A 20,320-nucleotide genomic window follows, 5' to 3' on the forward strand; every position below is an offset into this window, starting at 1 on the left:
GAAGGGACTGTGAGGACCCGCGGGACCGGCAGCCCGCCGACCTGTCCCCCAGGACCCCACCTCCCGGCGGCGGTGGGGGGGGGGAACAGCAGTGCATGCCGGGAGCTGTAGTTCGGCGCGGAAGACGCCGGGACGCAGGAGTCATGCGTCGGCGGGGGCGGTGGTTCTGTCAATGCCACAGCCGCAGTGGGTAGTGCTGACACCCTGTACTTTGGTGTCAGTAAGCGCCTGGAAGTCATCTTCGATGTCATCGCACTGTATGACCGCTCTGACCTCCTCAGTTCGCGTCCTGACTAAACGTTAGTTTTCAGCCCTCGAAAGATAGCCGGGCCAGGTTCCAGCTTGCCCTGGAGCAGTAAAGCACTTTTACTGGGGAAGTCAAGTGACCAGGGTCATATGCTTTCAGAAATGGTGCCCAGTGTGACTCCCAAAATACACACTCAGCCTCTAGCGTCTGGGCTCGCCTAGTGCATTCATTCACTCAGCAAGTCTTTGTTAATGTTACGCGTAGTCATCATGCCGGATATGGGCCTATGTTGGCGAATAAAAGAGCCACCCTGCGCCGGGTTATTTTATAATGTGGTGAGCAAGGCAGACCCGGCGTCTTCAGGTCTCTTTCCCACTGTGTGTAATGTGTTAACAATTACGAAGTCCTTTTCTGCACTACATGGGGTTTCATGGTTCAGTGGTGGGAAATTCTTATTTTCAACTTATGAAATGATTTTCCTATCGAAGCCTTTTCTGAAATATTGCTTGGCAGCCCAATATATAAAACTGCCCAAACATATTAAAAGATACATGATTGTTCAGGGGGAAATGATGTGATTTATATCTCCTGGACCTTTATTTTTATTAGACTGATTCATTGACCACTGATTGAACAAACGCGTTGAGCTCCTAATGTTCACTGAATACAGAGATAGCAAAATCTGAGGTTGTTAGTGGAGGTGTACTGTGATAAGCATTGTTATAGAAGGGGCAGGTACAAAAAGGAGACGTAATAGCCTCGGATGGAAAAAAGGGATCTTTGAACAGCATCATAAAAGACAAGTAGAAAAATGGTGAATCAACAATCACATTATCACACAACTGAAGTTATAACATCTGACTGAGGCTGTACTGTGGCTAGACTCTGGGACAAATTATCCTTAAAAATGAGAAGTGATTGTATAACCATAATAATGAAAAGTGTTTTCTTCTTATAATTAAACTTTCATTTAATTGTTTTCTTCCGTTGACTCTAAACTTTCATTTAATACAATTTTTATTTTGGTAAATAAAAACATAATAATCAAAAACATTCTGTTATTGACAGTTCAACATAAATTAAGTAAAATATGAGTTCAATTATGCTACTTAACTATTATTAAAATTTTTCCATAAAACGACCATTTCTAAATTAGATACCTTAATAGTCAAAACAAGTGCAACAAAAGAATATGCATTTACAAATATGAGAAGACTGTGGTCCTATAACTCTTTCCCCCACCAAAGTGAATATGTAATTGTCAGTCCAAGGTAATCACAAACTATTAGAATAACATACTCCAAACAAGTGATGGGAACATTACTGATTCCTCCAATTTCCTATGGCAGCATTACCTTTGATAAGAGTTCTCCAAATTAAATGTAGGTTTTTAGCAAATAGACATTTTAATCTTGTCAAGATAATGTCAGGAAATGCCCTGAAGATTATTAAATTGACTATAAATTACCAATATCAGTCCTTAGGATAATTTTGCCTAATAAAGAATTGGGTTTTTTTGGGGTCTTTTTCTGCCCCCTTGATTGATTGGTGCTTGTTAAGACAGTGCAGTATCAGTCTTGCTAACTCAGGTGCTCACCTTCAATTCTTCCATAGTTACATATTGCCATCTTTAGCTGGTTTTTTTTTGTTTTGTTTTTTTAATCCTTAACTGGCCCTTCACTGTATGCATTATCTTCCAGGATTCTTCTCTTTTTTGGGCTTCTTCCCTTCTACCCATGTGCTTCTTGGTGAGTAGTTATCCACATATACACAATCTGTTTCCCTTTGTAGCTCCACTCATTTGTATTAAAGATTGGATGACACTCTTTTCTCCATCTTTGAACACTTACCTGCACCAGGGTCCAGTTTAATACTGTTCCTTTGTAGCTACTTTGAATTTTGTAAAAATAATCCCAATTGCATAACTACATAAGAATACACACAAAGATATACTCAGTGACAATCACTCGCCTTTCCCTTCTTCTGATTTTCTAAGAGAAACTAAGGCACAAAAAGGCCTCCATGGGTCTGGGGTCAGTAAACTGAAGTCAGGTACGTGATCTATCTTCCTGTACTGCTCCTTTCTTTACCCACTTGCTGGCCTGAGAAACAGTAGGAAAATGACAGTTTAAACTTGATTTTTATTTCTGCTTTCCTCCATATTTCTGCCATCCTCCCAACCCCATGAACTTCCTAGAAAAGGAAGCTCTTCTGTGGTCGACATGTAAAAGTGTCTTAAAGTGGCTTTAGGTTGCTGAAGATAAAGCCCATCCCATAATCCAGATTCAGTTAAGAGTTTCCTGAGAGAATCCAGATGTTGGCATATGATGGTTTTCTTAATAGGTGAGGGATGAGCCCTGCTCTTAAGCCAAGCCACCGTTGATTCTGGGAGTTCAGCTGGGCTGCAGTGTGGTTCTCTTGAAATGAAGGTTGGTTGGTGGTTGGGAGGAACTATATTGTGAACAAAGAGGGTAGAAACTAATCCAAACTGCCATAAATTGACGCTGCCATAGCTAAGATTCTCCTAGGTAGTAGGTTTCAGAAGGCGAATATGAGTTTGCAGGTCATATGAAGATCTTATCCTATGATACCTCTTGTACGTCTGGCAGTAACAAGAGCAAAATCAATCTGGACTAATGCAACGTGTTTTGATGAATCTGGCAGTTACACTGGGCTTTTATCAGACATCAAGCAGGAAAGGCTGGAAGGTTTGTTTTCTTTGTGCTCAAGGTTTTGGCCGTCATGAAGGAGAATCATTTTGGCAGGGAGTACTGAGTAGTCTGCTGCGGGTTTCTCTTGAGTCCACCTGCTACCACCTGTCAGTCCATAGGGATGCCCAGCAGGTCACAGCTGACGTCCCATAGCCGCCTTGCTATTGTCTCATTCCGAGCCTGGGCAGAGACCCATGCCACCCTGCAGTCACTAGAAGGGAAAGAGAGAGGCTTAAAACAGAGGTTTATGAATGGAGTCTATTCTCTGCCTGGAACAAGGAATGTGACAGAAAAACAACCTAGGGATGACATGTCCTCTATGCACTTCATAGGGCCAGTCTTTATCTCTTCATTCGCCAATCCTTACCCCAGAGAAAATGTATTTACCATTTAGATCTCCTCACTATACTCCCTCTGACCAGAATGTCTGATATATAATACATAGCATTTAGTCTTTATATTCTCCTTTATATGTATATATTTAACTATAATATCAGTGCCCGCCTGACACCTGTGTATGTCCAGCCTGTTCACACAGGACTTGTACAGTGTCACGCTGCTGAGATTACACTGGTTACAGATGCTTGGAGTGGTAAAAACAAACAAAACCACCCCCAAAACTTACTCTTTCAGGTCTACCTGCAATTATAACTTTTTATTTTTTAATTCTTTTTAAGATTTATTTATTTTTGAGAGAGAAGAGTGCACACCAGGGGAGAGGCAGAGGGAGAGGGAGAGAGAGAATCGCAAGCAGACTCCCCACTGAGCGTGAAGCCTGATGTGGGGCTCAAACTCATGACCCTGAGATCACGACCTGAGCCGAAACCGAGTTGGACACTTAACCAACTGCACCACCCAGGCACCCCCAAATTATAACTGTTTTTAAACTCAAATAAGAAAGCCAGCCTCATAAACAATGAAGGAAAAGATGATAGCATAAAAGAAATGTAACAATAAGGTACTGTATGTTTCATACACCTTCCCTTCATTGCTGTAATCCCAATTATTTTAGTCCCCATTAAATGCAGGAGGGGTATTCAAACACTGCACTGCCCAGAAAATTTTATCATTTTTGAATTAGCTGCATCTAGTACACAGCAGGTATTCAATAAAGGGTTTTTTGAAAAGTGATTGAATAAACCGATTGCTATCTTTTAAGTCACGTAAGAAGCAATTTAAAAAGTTATATACTATTTCAAGAGAACTGCTTCCAGGACATTCTAAGCAAATTCTGAAGGTGGAAAGGAAAGTTGGCAAGTCTGAAATAAGCACATGAAGGAAACTCCTAACACTACGTCCATAAAGACGCTGCTAATCAAAGAGCAGGTTATGGACTAGCAGGAGCATCATCTGGGAGTTTGTTAGAAATGCCAATTCTGGGGCGACTGGGTGGCTCAGTCATTAAGCGTCTGCCTTCGGCTCAGGTCATGATCCCAGGGTCCTGGGATCGAGCCCCGCATCAGGCTCCCTGCTCAGCGGGAAGCCTGCTTCTCCCTCTCCCACTCCCTCTGCTTGTGTTCCCTCTCTCGCTGTGTCTCTCTCTGTCAAATAAATAAATAAAATCTTTAAAGAAAAAAAAAATAAATGCCAATTCTCAGGCCCCATCTGAACCTGCTGAATCAGAATCTCTAGGGTAGAGGTCCAGGAATCTGTCTTCAACCACTTCCTCAGATGGTTCTAAAATGCACCAAAGTTTGAGAAACACCACTTAAAGATATCTTTGCAATTACAAAACAAGCCTGGTAAGTATAGTACTTCTGTTTAAGGGAACTTACCAGCATGAGCAGCACAACCTGCCACTGCTGAGTAAAAAGACCATCACTGAGAACCAAAGGCTCTGTAAGACTCTAGAAATGAGTTGGCCTCTGTAAGCCTCTGTAACCTTTACAGCATTATGCCTTATGTTCTTTGCAAGATTACGATGAATAGCAAATGACACAATGGACATGAAAGTGCCTTGCATCATAAGCTATGACATGCTGTAAAATGTATTCGAATACCACAGTAAAAGCTACTTACGTGTGGTTATGGCATCAGCACAGTCATGGTGCTGAGAGTCCCAGTAGGATTTTGGGAAGTATCAACCAGTATACATAAAAAGATCAATTTCAAAACTTACTACAAAGCCATAGTAATCAAGACACCGTGCTACTGGCATAAGGATAGACATATAAATGAATAGAACAGAACTAAAAGTGTAGAGGTACCCTTACATTTATGGTCAATTGATTTTTGATAAATCTGTTATGGACTGAATCACGTTCCCCAAAGTCCGTATGTTGAATCTATAATGTGACTATAGTTGGAGATCAGGCTTTTAAGGAGATAATTAAGGTTAAGTAAGGTCATAAAGGTAGGGCCCTAATTCAATAGGTCTAGTGTCCTTATAAGAAGAGAAGATACCAGGAGTGTGCACACATAGAGTAAAAGCCATCTGAGGACACAGCAAGAAGGCAGCCCTCTGTAAGCCAAGATAGAGGCCTCATCAGAAACCAACCCTGCTGGCACCTTGATCTTAACTCCCATTCTCCAGAACTGAGAAAATTAATTTCTGGTATTCTGTTGTGGCAGCCTAAGGAATTTTTTTTTTTTTAAGTAGGCTCCATGCCCAGCATGGAGCCCAATGTGGGGCTTGAACTCACAGCTCTGAGATCAAGACCTGAGCCAAGATTAAGAGTTGGACACTCAACTGAGCCACCCAGGTGCCCCAGCCCAAGGAATTTTAATATAGCTACCAAGAAAATTCAATGGAAAGAATAATTTTTTCAACAAACAGTTCTGGGACAACTGGATATCCACATGCAAAAATGAAGAGGGACCCCTACCTCATGCCATATATAAAAATTAATTCAAAATGAATCATAGACCAAAATGTAATGTTCAAATTATAAAATTGTTAGAAGAAAACACAGTAGTAAATCTTCATGACCTTCGGTTAGGCAATAGTTTCTTAGATATGACACCAAAAGCACAAGTGACAAAAGAAAAAATTGGTAAGTTAGACTTCATCAAAACTTCTCTGCTCCAAAGACACCATAAAGTGAAAAGATAAGCCAAAGAATGGGAGAAAATATTTGTAAATCACACATCTGATAAGGGACTTGATCCAGACTATCTAAAGAACTGTTACAATTAAACAACAAAAAGACAATGATCCATTTTAAAAATGGGCAAAGGATTTGAATAGACATTTCTCCAACAAAGATAAACAAATGGACAATAAGCGCATGAAAAGATGCTTAACGTCATTAGCAAGAAAATGCAAAGGAAAACCATAATGAGAAAAACTAGAAAAACGTAAGCAGAAAAATTACTTCATGCTTACCAGGATGGCTAAAATCAAAAGGACAGACAATAAGAAGTGTAAGCAAGGGCGTGGAGAGATTGGGACCCTTGTCTACCGCTGGTGGCAACATGAAATGGTGCAGCCACTTGGGAAAACAGTCTGACAGTTCCTCAACAGTTAAACACGGAGCTGACATATAACCCATATTTCAGTGGGATTCCATTTCTAGGTATATAAACCAAGAGAAATCTCCATATAAAAATCTGTACATGAATATCACAGCATCATATCACCAAAAAGTGATAACTCAAATGCCCATCAACTGATGAATGCATAAATAAAATGTGGTATACCCATAAAATGAAGTATTATTTGGCAATTAAAAGGAATAATGTACTGATACACGCTCTGGCATGGATGACAGTGAACACATTATGCCAAGTAAACAAGAAGCCAGTCACAAAAGGCCACATATTATATGATTCCATTGATAGGAAATGCCCAGTACAGACAGATCCATAGAGACAAAAAGTAGATTTGTGGTTTCAGTCAGGAATAATAAGCAGCACAAGGTTTCTAATGCTTCAGTCAAGACAGACTTATGCTCATTTCCTGATAGTGGTCAACATAGCTGATGTTGGATCTTCAAAATGCTTAAAATTAAGAATCCATGGCACTGGAAAGGCTCTTCAAAAGTCAATTAAATAATTACTATGTCATGGATTTGAGGCTGACTTTCCTTTTTTTTTTAAGATAGATTTATTTATTTATTTATTTATTTGACAGAGAGAGAGAGAGACACAGTGAGAGAGGGAACACAAGCAGGGGGAGTGGGAGAGGGAGAAGCAGGCTTCCTGCTGAACAGGGAGCCCGAAGCGGGGCTCGATCCCAGGACCCTGGGATCATGACCTGAGCCCAAGGCAGACGCTTAATGACTGAGCCACCCAGGCGCCCCGGGGCTGACTTTCTTTAAACTACTAGTCAAAACCTTAAAATCTCCAGGGAAGAAGAATCCAGTCACCCATGGAAAATCATTCTAGTACATAAAACTATGTAAACTTATCTTCCTGGATTTCAGACCCACATTTCCAACTACGTGCTACACACTTCTACTCACATGGAGTCTTATGGATAACACACTCAACATGGACAGAGCCAGGTTTATTACACAGTGGGCACCTGATCCATTCCACATTTTTTTAAGGGGAGGAAGGGGCAGAGGGAGGCGGGGAAAGAGAGAGTCTCAAGCAGTGTCCACACCCAGTGTAGAGCCCAATCCAGGGCTCAATCTCACAACCCTGGGATTAAGACTGAGCTGAGATCAAGAGTCGGATGCTTAACCGACTGAGTCACCCAGGTGCCTCCATTCCACATTCTTTTGGCAACAGCAACCTGATCCCTTTCTGAGGAATTACCTCTTTCCCACACTTTGAAGACCCCATTAATCAAGTGTCTGTCTTCCCCTAACCAAGGGAGTGAGGATGAGAGGACGGAAGATCTAGTGCTTCCTTGCTAGAGGGCGAATGGTGAGCAACAAAACAAAGACTGAAGACAGCTGGCGGATACTCATTCTAGCAGCAGCTGACTGGCCACTCTGTCTGTTCTAAGCCTGGCTCTTCAGTCTTCTCTTTGGTTTTTAGAAGAATTCCCCCATATTTTCATAAATTCCCTTCTTGCTTAAGTTAGCATGAGTCTGTTTCCCTGCTTTGGAATCAAAGAACCCTAAGCTATACACATGATTTTTCCATGTCTGCTGTCTCAGTTAATGTCATTATCAATCTCCTAGTAAGTCAGGCTTGACCCCAGGTCACTAACTCCTCCCAGACCCCTCACTCATTTAGTCATCAAGCTGTAACAATTCTGCCTCTTCAGGACCTCTCTCACTTAACCCTTCTTTGTATTCCAACTGTCATTACCCTAAATCAGGAACTCATTCTCTCTCGCTTGGGTTATTTACTTGTTCATCAAACCAAGTCACCAGGGATGTTTCTCTGAAGCACAGAGCAGATTATTTCTCTCTCTACTGGAACAACTTCTGTGGCTCCTCACAAGCCTGGAGTTATGGGCCTTTCATGATCTGTCTACCTTTCTTTCCAATTTTAATTTATTTACAGCCCTTTCTCTAAAATTTCAAGTTATTTCCACATAATCTTGAAGGTGGGGGGTAAAAACATGCTAACATTTCAATATTATGTGATGTCTGAGATTTGCTTCAGAATAATAGGAGAGGGAAAAAAAATATGGGAAGGGCTGGTGCATGGGGATGGCTTGATGGTTGTTGAGGCTTTATTATGGGCATATGGGGGTTCAACATGTTATTTTATCTATTACTGTACATATTCAAAGTTCTCTACAATAAACAATTTTAAAAGTCTTCACTTATTCACGAAGGGAGTCAATCGATACTTTTTTAGTCCCGAAGACAATAGAGAAATACAGATTCAAATTCTTTTTCATGTAAAAAAAAAAAAAAAAAAAAAGAACAAGAGTCCAAAAGGGAACAAAGAAAACTAGACGGACATAACAAAAGGTAGGAAGAAAAGAAACAACCAGAAAGCATAATAAAAGATAGCCATGGAGAAAATCAAACCTCGCAGTACCATGAAAAATGCAAGTGAGTCAACCCCCTTATTACAAGGTAAAAACACTAGTCAAAAGACAAAAGCTAGGTCACACAATGTACTTTGTAAGAGGAGTATAATATACCAGACAAATCCAGATTATTTCCTTTGAGCCATAAAAACCCCATCTTCAAAACCAGATGCATTCGTACCTGAAATGATGCCCACTGAGAATCTCAAGACCTTCAGTGAGGGCACAATACAGGCTGGTCTGCGCTCCCTGCTGAGGGGTCTTGATGAAGAAGGAGAAAAGCCACCACATCCATTTCATGAAGGATGAGTGCCGAACCAGTTCAGAGTTGACTGTGCCCGGATGGACAGAATATGTCGTAACGCCAGAGCCTAATTGGGGGGTGCCCCATAGGGAAAGGAAGGCAGGACTTAATGTTGCTGGATAGCCAAGGAGAGCAGAGGACATGAATAAACATCCCACCCCAGGAAGACCCCCTTCCCACAACACTCCTCACAGTAATTTACACCTCCCCATTTCATAGGTTAGGATTAAAGCTCAAAGAGGTTATTAACTGTTTGGAGGGGCGCCTGGGTGGCTCAGTCATTGAGCGTCTGCCTTCGGCTCAGGTCATGATCCCAGGGTCCTGGGATCGAGCCCCGCATTGGACTCCCTGCTCAGCGGGAAGCCTGCTTCTCCCTCTCCCACTCCCCCTGCTTGTGTTCCTTCTCTCGCTGTGTCTCTCTGTCAAATAAATAAATAAAATCTTGAAAAAAAAAACAAAACACCTGTTTGGAAACAGCAGAGCCAGGACTCAACCTCTCAGCAGCACTTAACTCTAGGGACCACTCCTTCCTCAAAGCTGCCTTTTTATTGGCTTCCATGACCCCACACTCCTGGTTTTCCAAACCTTTCTTGCTGCTTCCTCTCAGTTTCGCGGACCAGTCCCTCATCTTCTACCCAAACTTCAAATGCTGGCGTTCCCATGGCTTGCTAAACTCCCTCTCTGTAACTATATGGCATGCACATTTTTATACACATTGTACTCCTTGGAACTCTTGGCTGACTCTGAGTGGCTAAGGGCACGGACTCTGTGGTCAGACTGCCCACTTTCAAATCCTAGCTATACCACTCACGAGCCCTGTGACCCTGGGCAAGCTCGATGCTGTGACTCAGTTTCCTCTTAAAATGGGGATAATCCTAATACCTGCACCTCACAAGGTGGTTTTGAGGATTAAATGAGTTCATATGTATGAGAGCCTCGATAGTCTCTGGTACACGGTAAGTGCTAAATGACACTATGACACTCTGCATATGCTAGGTCAGGTCCCCGGTTCTTTACTAGAACCTTGGGCCAGAGAGGTTTCCAAATTTTTACTGATTTTAGAAAGATAATATGACACAACATATATAAACTGCTTATTACCTAATCTCCCTAGTACAAGGGAGGTTTTGCTGCCAAATGAGCTTTGGTGTCAAGGTTCTGAAAAAATTGAATTTTCAGATCTTTGTAGATTTCATGATTGCAGATAAAGGACAATGGACATATATTATTTCCAACTTGGTATCTACTCTATTTTTTTTTTAAGATTTTACTTATTTATTTGAGAGAGAGTGAGCAAGAGAGAGCGTGCACTTGCACACAAGCAAGGTGGCGGGGGGGGGACGGGTAGAGGGAGATGGAGAAGCAGACTCCCTGCTGAGCAGGGAGCCCAACATGGGGCTTGATCCCAGGACCCTGGGATCATGACCTGAGCAGAAGGCAGACGCTTAACCGACTGAGCCACCCAGGTGTCCCTTGACATCTACTCTAGATGACCCGTAGTAATGCTGACACAGAGGTCCAAAACTAACTTCACACTTTCAAGGCCAAACCTGGATCTTGCAGTGTTCCCTAACTCCCAATCAGGCAGGCACATAGAGCAGTACTTGACAACTCCTTACCTTACCATGCATATCCATCAACAAGCCCTGGGGGTTTCTCATCCTAAATATCTCTTAGAAATGTCCACTACCCTCCATCTCCACCACTCTAGTCCAGGCCACCCTCATTTCTCACCTAGACTACAGAAATCACCTGCGGCACACACTCCTGCCCCCATTTTAAAAAGGCTTTCATTTTAAAGGTTCTCCACTGCTCTTCCACTAAAATCCTTACCATAGCCTCTAAGGGTTTTGCCTCTGTCTACCTCACCGTCTCAGCTCAGACCTCTATTCCTCTTGCTTTCTACATTTTAATCATAGCAGCCTCTCAGTTACTCAAACGAGCCCAGACCTTTGTGCATTCTCTTCCGTCTGCCTGGAATGTTCCTTAACATCCTCAGATGCCTCATCCCACCCACTCTGTAACCCATTTAATTTCCATGTAGTTTGATGATCCTGTTCCAATGGTGGGGCTCCTGTGTCTGATTCCTTGAGCCAAAATTCTGCCTGCCTCAACTGCTAAGCAACTCCAGTTGTCCACCCTGGATTACCCCTCTTTTTATCGAAAATTCAGAGTAGAGAGTGCTAAGGACCTCTGTGTATTTGTGATTGGAGACTCCCCTCTTCGAGCATACATTTCTCACTTATTTAACCTTTTGCTGTTAGGGAGACACTCCCCCTCCCCACCACCACCACCATAGTCCCAGTGCCTCTTTTATCCTAATGGTTGTATCTAGTGCCAGTTCAGGTCCCTCCCCCCACTTTTTTTTTAAAGATTTTATTTAGGGGTGCCTGGGTGGCTCAGTCATTAAGTATCTGCCTTCAGCTCAGATCATGATCCCAGGGTCCTGGGATCGAGCCCCGCATCAGGCTCCCTGCTCTGCAGGAAGCCTGCTTCTCCCGCTCCCACTCCCCCTGCTTGTGTTCCCTCTCTTGCTGTGTTTCTCTCTGTCAAATAAATAAAAAAATCTTAAAAAAAAAAAAGGATTTTATTTATTTGAGAGAGAGAGAGCACATGCACAGAAGGGACAGAGGGAGAGGGATGGAGAGAATCTCAGACAGAATCTCTGCGCTGAGCCCACAGCCTGAACTTGGGCTTGATCTCACAACCCTGAGATCATGACCTGAGCAGAAACCAAGAGCCAGACGCTTAACCGACTGAGCCACCCAGGCACCCCCAGGTCCTTCCCTTCTAGCTAGTCTCACTATGAGTAAAAAACCTTGCTTGTTCATGAGGCCTGATTTAATGAGGATAATAACCTATAAAGTAGTCCCATTTTACTTATGAGGAAATGAGTCTGAAAAGTTAAGTATCTTGCTGCAGGTCACACAGCTAGTAAGTGCTAAAGCCAAGCCTTATGACTCAAAGTCAGAATGTCCCCATCTCCTGCCAGCCACGTCCAATATTCAGCTGTGGACTATTTACTAAAATAATACCCAGTTATAGTCATGGCAGCAGGTTTGTCCAGGGGATGGGCTCCAGAAAACAGTATGTATTCCTGTGGCTTTTCGCTACTTCCCATTGACTCATATCTCTATACTTACTTCTTCTAAGCCTACCTTTGAGCCTCCGAGCCAGTTCCTGGGTGAAGAGAATGTTGGCTAACTTGCTGTGACAGTAGGCCAGACCTGCATTGTAGAATTTCTCACCCTGTAGGTTATGGAAGTGGATCCTTCCCAGGTGATGTGCTAGAGAAGACACATTCACTACCCTTGATGGGGCTGATTCCTTCAGCTTGTCTAGCAGCAGATGGGTCAGGAGAAAGTGACCTATGAGAAAAACTAGAATTAACAGAGTTCAGGGCCAATGCCAGGATGAAGGGAGTCATGGTGAGCCCTGCAGAGAACTCAGGAACAAGGCTGTTTGCCTCATTAATTCATTATCAACTACAGAACAAGCTCAGGGCGGGTTTGGGGAAATAGGACAGCCATCCTTCCATGAGGGAGGTCTGGATCATGTGACTATGAAGTCTTGTCTCCTTCCAACTTTGATTAATATTACTCTTTAAGAGCAGGCAGCCTCTACCTGATGCTGGTCATGAGGATCACCACAAAGAAAGCACCACAGTCCCCAGTCCAATTAGGCTGTTCAAAAATGCCCCAAGGTAAACTGAATCTGGATTGCAAATTAAAAAGCAGGTGGAAGCTTGAGTGGGCCTAAGTTTACCTCTGAGCTTTCAGGCAGGACCATAGTATTTACTATTCACTTATGGTCTATTAGGGCCCAGAGGCGGCTGGCTCAGCCTGACCCCTGAGTTTTCCAAGGAGAATTTTAGGCTTCCTCTAGTTTGGGGATGAGGCCAAATTTCTTACCCAAGTGGTTGACTCCCATGTGCATCTCAAAGCCATCTGCTGTCTTAGAGTAGGGACACATCATCACTCCTGCATTGTTGATCAGAATGTGAAGATGCTTCTCCTCTGCAGGGAAGAGATGTGATGTGGAAGCAGCCAGCCACAGCAGTTATATCTGAGAAACCTGCCTTACACCCAGGCTTTGAAAATGGGGATGCAGGACTTTAGTCTTTCCTCCATTTCCCCTTCATATGTATTTTGTATTGTTTTTCATTGTCTAAGACTTTAGTTGCATCCTACATACTTACTACAGAGCAAAATTCCATCTCATACAACCAAATGGCCTTTCCGATCTTTCCAATTAAGGAGCTACTCACTCACTGCTTTTGGGAAAATGTTCTGCTCACCTCTCCCAATAGAAAGACTTCCTGAGCTGAATCAGAAGATTCCAAAGCAAGAGCAAAGAGGCTGATCTGTATGCACCCCTTGCCACTGGAGAACTCCAAAAGGTGCCAAAAGAAATACTGGTTTCACCTCTTTGTTGCATTTGACAACTCTTTCTCGTGATTTTTTCATGTGATTTGTAATTTCTAACTATGAGCTCATATCTGTAGAAGTTGTTTACCTATGGAGGCCAAGATCCCTGTGTTACGAGGGGATATGCCTACGGAATACTCTTGGGTTTGATTTTGATGTGATGCTACAGGGTTTTATGTTAACTTCTCAGCTCAAGATTCTTACACCATTTGGTGATGTAATAAATTCTCCCCCACAGAGGATGCCAACTTGAGGTTCTAATATCTTGCAGATGACTCTCTAGCCATCTAAAGAGAAGATAAGCTTCTTTGCCATGTCTTGGAGCTGGTGGCCTATGTTTTTTTTTAAACCCCTGTACCATGGACCAGGTGACTTTTTGTGACTCCCAACCTTATGTGGAGCCTAAGATACAGCTCCCTCCTCTCAGGGCCTGAGGCCTCATCTTCTGTCCGTGTGAGTATTTAGACTCCAGACCCTAAAGCTCATATTGAGTTCTGATACTCCCGTGAGGTTTTTGGTTTTAGCTCTTATGCACTGCTATGACTTTTTAAACTCATTTTTTGTTGCTGCTTCTTGAGGATTCCCCTTTGTTACGAAGGAGTTCCGCTACGAATGAAAGTTGTTTATTTTAATTTATCTAGTATTTCTTTAATTTTTTTTTTAAGATTTTATTTATTTATTCATGAGAGACAGAGAGACAGAGAGGCAGAGGCAGAGGGAGAAGCAGGCTCCCCGCGGAGCAGGGCGCCCAATGCATGATCCTAGGACGCTGGGATCATGATCTGAGCCGAAGGCAGATGCTTAACTGACTGAGCCACCGAGGTGCCCTATCTAGTATTTCTATGTATTAAAGAGGGAGAAGGATCTTTTCCTGTAACTAAGTCTGCCATGTTAATTGCAAGACCAACAACATAATCTCCAGTTCTATACTTACCTGCTAAGAAGTCTTTAGCAAAGGCTCGAATAGATTTTGTATCAGCCAAATCCAGTTTCCGCACTAACACCTGTTGGTTCCCAGTCACAATTTGGATCTCTCTGGCCACCAATTCCCCCTTTTGTACATCCCGGCACGCTAAATACACGCGGGCTCCTATCAACCAATATATAAAAGAGACACACTGTCAGCTCTGCTTTTGAGTGGACACTATAGACCCATAGACTTATAAATGTTATTTTCTACTGTTTTTTTTTTTTTTTTTAATGGGAATTTTACCCCTACTTCATGACAGGGGTATTTGATGAACAAATCAAAAAAGAAAAATAAATCAATAATATTAAGTGTCCATTATATGTAGAGCATTAATACTACGTTCAGACCAGTGAATCTGTGGGACACTTGGAAAGTTCTTGAATTCCAAGATTGGGAGGAAATAATGAGCATGGTCATCCTTGTGAGGGATAAAATGGCAGGAGTAGGAGGGAATCAGAAGCAGTAAGCTTGCCTCTTTGAGCCAGTTCTTTGGCTGTCTCCTTTCCAATGCCCGTGTTGGCTCCAGTGACCACAGCGACCTTCCCAGGAAGTTGGACGGTTGATGTACACACCCCACTGGACAGCATTTTCCTGTAGGGAGAAGGAGAGCTCATCAGTTCTTCATTTTCCTTGTCTCAGAGGTTCCTGTAACTACCATGTCTTCCGATCCCAAGGCTAAAGTTTGCTTTGGTTCTTTCTAGTGCTGTCTTTTTATAGATTTAAGGAAGATTGAATAAAAATTTTCTGCTCTTGCTCAAGATTTTTTTTTTGCTCAAAAAATTTCTGCTCTTGCTCGAGAACAAAAGCGATTCTATTATAAGGGCAAACCTTAGCGCTGCCCCCTGCAGTACAAGAACTGGATAAATATGTGATTATCCAGGCACCTGGCTTCAGTTTGAGCTCTTTGACAGGCTTAGGGAATCATAAGACTCAGCCTAGAAGAAGCAAGAACTGGTCCACTTATGTCTATCTGTCCACAACTGGCACTTTATGGTCTTGATACGCAGCTAATCCAACACAAAAAGTTAAAATTATGGAAGCTTGTTTGCTGGCGTAAAGCAAACAGAAACACGCGCACACAATCAAAAATAAAACAAAGAAAAGACGTAAATCAGTATAAAGGGGAGCTGGGTTTCAAGTCCTGGTTTAATTAGTGTCCTTGTTCCTAAGCACTATACTACCTTTCTTTTCCAAAGACATGAATGCACAAAGAGGGATTGTTCTTTTTTCTTCTCCACAAATTTCAAGACTCAAGTTAAAAGAATCTCTTGACCAGGAGATGCCCTTTTAAAGAGCATTTCAGCCTTTTTCATTGAACCTGGAGTTGCAAGGCACACACTCCTAGCCACTAAAGTTATCTGCTTAGTGCACACAGGCCAATAAGGAAGCAAACTGGTGCTCACCAAAAGATATCTTCCTCCTCAGAGAACAAGCCTCCCCGCTCAGTTTTTCACATCCTTTCAGTTTTAGCTCCAGGAGCAACAACATATCAGGACCTCTACTGAGTTCTTTCTTCTCCTTACCAACAGGACTGAAAGAGAATCAGCTGAAAAGTCCAGCTCTAGGCTAGCTCCCATGACCTAGCCAGGTGGTTGGGGATATGACCCTTGCAGTATAATCTTCCTCGGAAAAACCTCGCAGAGGTGTGAGCACTATTTTCAGTGCAGGCTCAACTTTTCATTGGAATTCTATTTGGGTAAAAGGATCTTACCTTGGGGTGGAAAGAGAAAAAGCGTTCTCATCTGAGTGGGAGCACTAGGTGTTCAGAAGGGAGGAAAAATAAAACTAGAAGAGGAGCACGAGGGTGGATGGTCACCACGCCCCCGCCCCAGCCCTGGGGGAAGGACTCTGTCTCTACAGTCTCTGGTTCACCGTCACCACGGGTGATTTACTCAGAACCAATCAGCAGGCGCCCGTTGTGCAGCTCTCCGCCGATTCTCTGCGGCACTCAGCCAGCCATTGGCTGATCTGTCACCAGGTCAAGAGCCCACTACCCTTCATCCTCTCTGCCTCACCCCCAAACCCTGGGCATGATTCAGGTCCCCAGATACTCCTGCTCTGAACGCAGGACACGGCTCATGATGAAACCCTTTCATTTCTTTCCTCTACAACATCCGCCCAGAAAAAAAGGCGAATCTAACTGCCACAAGAGAGCAAGCAACGGGTCTGCAGATAGCACGATTCCCATCGACGGACAGTCTCTGAGAGCAAAAGGTCGAATCGCTCCATTGTACTTCAAAGGCTGGAAGCAAGAAACTAGACAGGGCTGGTTCAAGGGATGGGAGCTAAGGGGAAAACAGTCTTAAGGTCCACACCCCATTTCAGGGTCTAAAATCTCCCAATGCTGGAAACTTAAGTGTCTGAGGTAGCCTTGCACTCGGGGTTCTCTGGAGCAGAAAGCAAGGGCTTCTGAGACGAAAAAAGGGATCGGGAGAAACAGAGTGAGGGGGTCCGGACTACAGCCCCTTCCCACCGCCCGGGGTCTCTTGCTCTCGTCCCCCCGCATCCAGGAGAGCTGGACCTCCTCCGACCAACCGAACTCCCGGCCTCGACCTACTTGGAGCCCCCCAGGGATTTTCCTTTTCCTTCTTTTGGAAACAGAGCTTCGGTGAGGATTAACGTCCTCCTGAATTCTTCTCAAAGAAGGCAATACATTTGCACAGACCTGATTTGGGGTGCAGCGATGTACAGGAAAAGGGGGAGGAGCAGGAGCAGGAGCAGGAGGATCCCGATCATCTTGTGGGATGGCTGCTGTGGCCGTAGGTAGGAGCTGAGCGAGATGCCCCAGCTGTGCTCGCGGACCGCGCTGCTCCTCCCAGGCACGCCCTAATCTTAGTACGACAGCCCGGGGAGCAAAGCCGTCTGGGAAATGTAGTCCACAGCTTGGGCATGAGGGCGCTGCTTTCCGCGCTGCTCAGACAAGTTGACCCTTGCGCTAGTTAACGCAACAAATCCCCAGCCATCTAGGCTCTACCGGGGCTTCTAGGATCGTCCAACTCTCCCACAGCCCTCTGGCCGCCAGGGTTGTCGTGAACCCTCCCCAGTCCTCTAGCTCCCGGTGCCCAAGTCCAGATCTTGGTTAAGTTTTCCCCAATCATAGTGAAGCAGTTACCGCACTGTTCTCCTGGAGATCAAAGATTGGCGTCTGGGGAGTGTTCCGAGGCTGATTACACAGGAGAGGAGCGGTTGGAGTCTGACGGTTGGGAAGGAAGAGGGGAGGTGGGGATCCTTCCTCCTTAAGGATTCCTTCATCCAGGGGACTGTAAGCAACCCGTCCCTGAAGACATTCCCAGGAGAATCACTTTATTGTGTCTATTTTGTATTATAATGCTATCATCATTTTCCTGCTGTTTGAGTGTTAATTGATAATAGAACACAGTTTTCCTGGTGACTTGGATTAGATACATTAACTCCCAGGGTGGCAATGAATTTCTCAGATTAGCACAGTTGGTTTTGCTTACTCATGAAAGTCTGTAATCCTGTCTTGAATTAAGGCCATGAAAATTCTCTGAGAACAAGCAGGTTCCCTGTTCAATTATTCCTTTCAGCTCTGCCATCTGAGGCTTATATCTGGTTTCCAAGAGGTAGAGGTAGGGGATGTTGTAACAAGTCAGTAATTGGATAATTCATTTCCATTTGATTGAAAGACATGTTCCAAGCTCAATTTAAATGAATATATCTTATAGAAATTGAAGAGGTTTCCTTCACACAATATAAATTTCTACTGATTTCATGATAGATTATCTAATAATCATCAGATTTTGTCATATGCTCATTATTGTGGTACCTAATATATGCATAGGTTTTTACACCTTCATTAAAAGACTTTCATGTGTTTTGTTCCTTATTCATTCACTTATTCATTTGACGAATGTTTATGTTATTCCTTGGCACTGTGCTGAGGTGCAGCAGGGAGCCGGGCAGAAATTACCTCTGCCCTCTCAGAGCTTATGGCCTGTTGGGGAGGAACTTTACGTGATCACCATGAATAAATTGTGATGAGGGTTATGAGGGAAAAGAAAGTTTTGGGAGGTCATAGCATGAAGCTCCTCCTGGTCTGGAGATCGGGAAAAGCTTCTTTGAAGAAATACATTTGAGTTGAGGCCTGAGGGAAGGTCAGGAGTTAGTGGGCAAACATACAGGCGAGAGTGCTCCGAGCAGAGGGAAGAGCCCACTGGAGATCTCAGAGTCAGAGAAAGCAGGGGCACTACAACAAGAAAACACTGGTCTAGCTGTGGCACAGGGGCAAGAGGGAGTGCTAGAAATGACGATTATAGCCAATGCCTAAATGGTGCTTATTATGTGCCAGGCCCTGTCCAAGTGCTTTGTATATATTAACTACCTTAATTCCCATAGTAACTCTATGAGGTAGGACTACAATTTTTTTTTTTTATTTTACAGACAAGGATACTGAGGCAACAGCAAGGTTAAATAAATTATCCCAGGCCATTGTGGCAGAACTGGGATTCAAACTTAAGAAGGATATATCCAGGCTCTGTGCCCTTGACTACTAAGCCATGTTGCCCAAAGAGGAGGCTGGAAACCTCCCCACATGTATGTGCTTTTGCACATCCACACAAAATTTGCATGCAATTTCATTCATAGAACCCAAATTAAAAACCATCGGTTAAACCCAATAATGGAAGATGAGTAAGCAAACAAGTGGCTTAGAGGGGCTATAACAGAAAGCAGAGAGGAGGGTCTTGGGGAGCACTAACATTATGGGATAGGTAGAGGAAGGTGAGCCTGAAAATGGACAATGACAAAGGGACAGAGAGGTTGGTGAGGCATTAGACTGGGCCCAATGAGATTAGAGAAGCCACACAGTAATTTGAACAGAGAGAGTTTAATATCAAGAATGATGAAACATAATGGAATTGGACTAATGAGGAACTGGCTAGTATAGGGGATATTAAAAATTTTTTTTAAGATTTTATATATTTGTCAGAGAGAGAGAGAGAGAACACAAGCAGGGGGAGCAGCAGGCAGAGGGAGAAGCAGAGCAAGGAGCCTGATGCGGGGCTCGACCCCAGGACCCTGGGATCATGACCTGAGCAGAAGGCGGGTGCTCAACTGACTGAGCCACCCAGGCGCCCCTAAATGTTTTCTGTACAGAAAAAAAATATTTTAGGCTTTGGGGGCCATCTGGTCTCTATTACAGCTGCTCAATTTTGCTGTTGCTGTGTAAAAGCAGCCCTAAACAATATATAGATGAATGAGCATGTTCCAGTAAAACTTATTCACAAAAACAGGCGGTAGGCTGGATTTAGCCCGTGGTTTGCCCACCTGTGGGCTAGGAAGAAGTAAAGAGAACACTCAAGAAGATTAAAAGAGCAACTAAAAATATAATATTTTAAAAATGTAATCGCAGATGTAATAGAAATAATACAATATAATATAAAACAGCCACCACTTGGGGCTGAGAGAGAGTCCTTGAGGAAGAGATTCCTTCACTCCCAGACCTTGCTGGAGAGGGATAGGTAGAGTGTACTGAAGGGCAGAGACGTTGCTGGACGCCCACTGTGTAGGGTGCCAGGGAAAGCTGTCCACAGGGAGGTGTCTGGCGGAAGGAACCTTGTTACAAAACCCTAAAGAGGAAGCTGCCGGCCACTGAGTGCCGATAGAGAACGTGTGCGCACGAGAGTCTAGTGCTACAGAAACCTGCGGGGCTAGCCCAGCAGAACTAGCAAGAGAACCCCTTTCCTCCTGCAATGTCTCACCCAGGTTTAACATCATGCCAGACGGCAAAGAAAAACATATTTCTAGGGTCCATTTCTGCTTTC

The 20,320-nt window shown here is 43.6% G+C and overlaps 1 protein-coding gene across 2 annotated transcripts; it reads right to left on the reverse strand.

The window, feature by feature from the left end:
* Window positions 1-795: 795 nt before the first annotated feature.
* On the reverse strand, window positions 796-17,349 carry RDH11 (retinol dehydrogenase 11). 2 transcript variants are annotated; one of them, XM_032405388.1, is made up of 7 exons: window positions 16,249-16,356; window positions 15,010-15,128; window positions 14,502-14,657; window positions 13,052-13,156; window positions 12,299-12,508; window positions 9,018-9,207; window positions 796-3,169 (listed from the first exon to the last, which is right to left on the reverse strand). In XM_032405388.1, the coding sequence occupies exons 2-7, from the start codon at window positions 15,122-15,124 to the stop codon at window positions 3,067-3,069; spliced, it is 879 nt and encodes a 292-aa protein (XP_032261279.1). In that variant the 5' UTR covers window positions 15,125-15,128; window positions 16,249-16,356; the 3' UTR covers window positions 796-3,066. The 2 variants fall into 2 exon arrangements, with proteins under 2 accessions (XP_032261279.1, XP_032261278.1); XM_032405387.1 differs by lacking the exon at window positions 16,249-16,356 and adding an exon at window positions 17,203-17,349 and having other exon boundaries at window positions 798-3,169.
* Window positions 17,350-20,320: the final 2,971 nt, after the last annotated feature.

This window comes from Phoca vitulina, unplaced genomic scaffold (assembly GCF_004348235.1).
Source record: "Phoca vitulina isolate PV1807 unplaced genomic scaffold, GSC_HSeal_1.0 scaffold7, whole genome shotgun sequence".
Classification (NCBI taxonomy): Eukaryota; Metazoa; Chordata; class Mammalia; order Carnivora; family Phocidae; genus Phoca; species Phoca vitulina.

Bases quoted from the DNA above. Each gene is read 5' to 3' on its own strand.
- RDH11 (XM_032405387.1), bottom strand. From the start codon at position 17,273: ATGATCGGGATCCTCCTGCTCCTGCTCCTGCTCCTCCCCCTTTTCCTG. The intron at 13,157-14,501 runs GTAAGTATAGAA...TCTTCCCTGCAG, and splicing joins TGCTAAAGACTTCTTAGCAG to AGGAGAAGCATCTTCACATT. The intron at 3,170-9,017 runs GTACGAATGCAT...TTTCCCTTCTAG, and splicing joins CTCAGTGGGCATCATTTCAG to TGACTGCAGGGTGGCATGGG.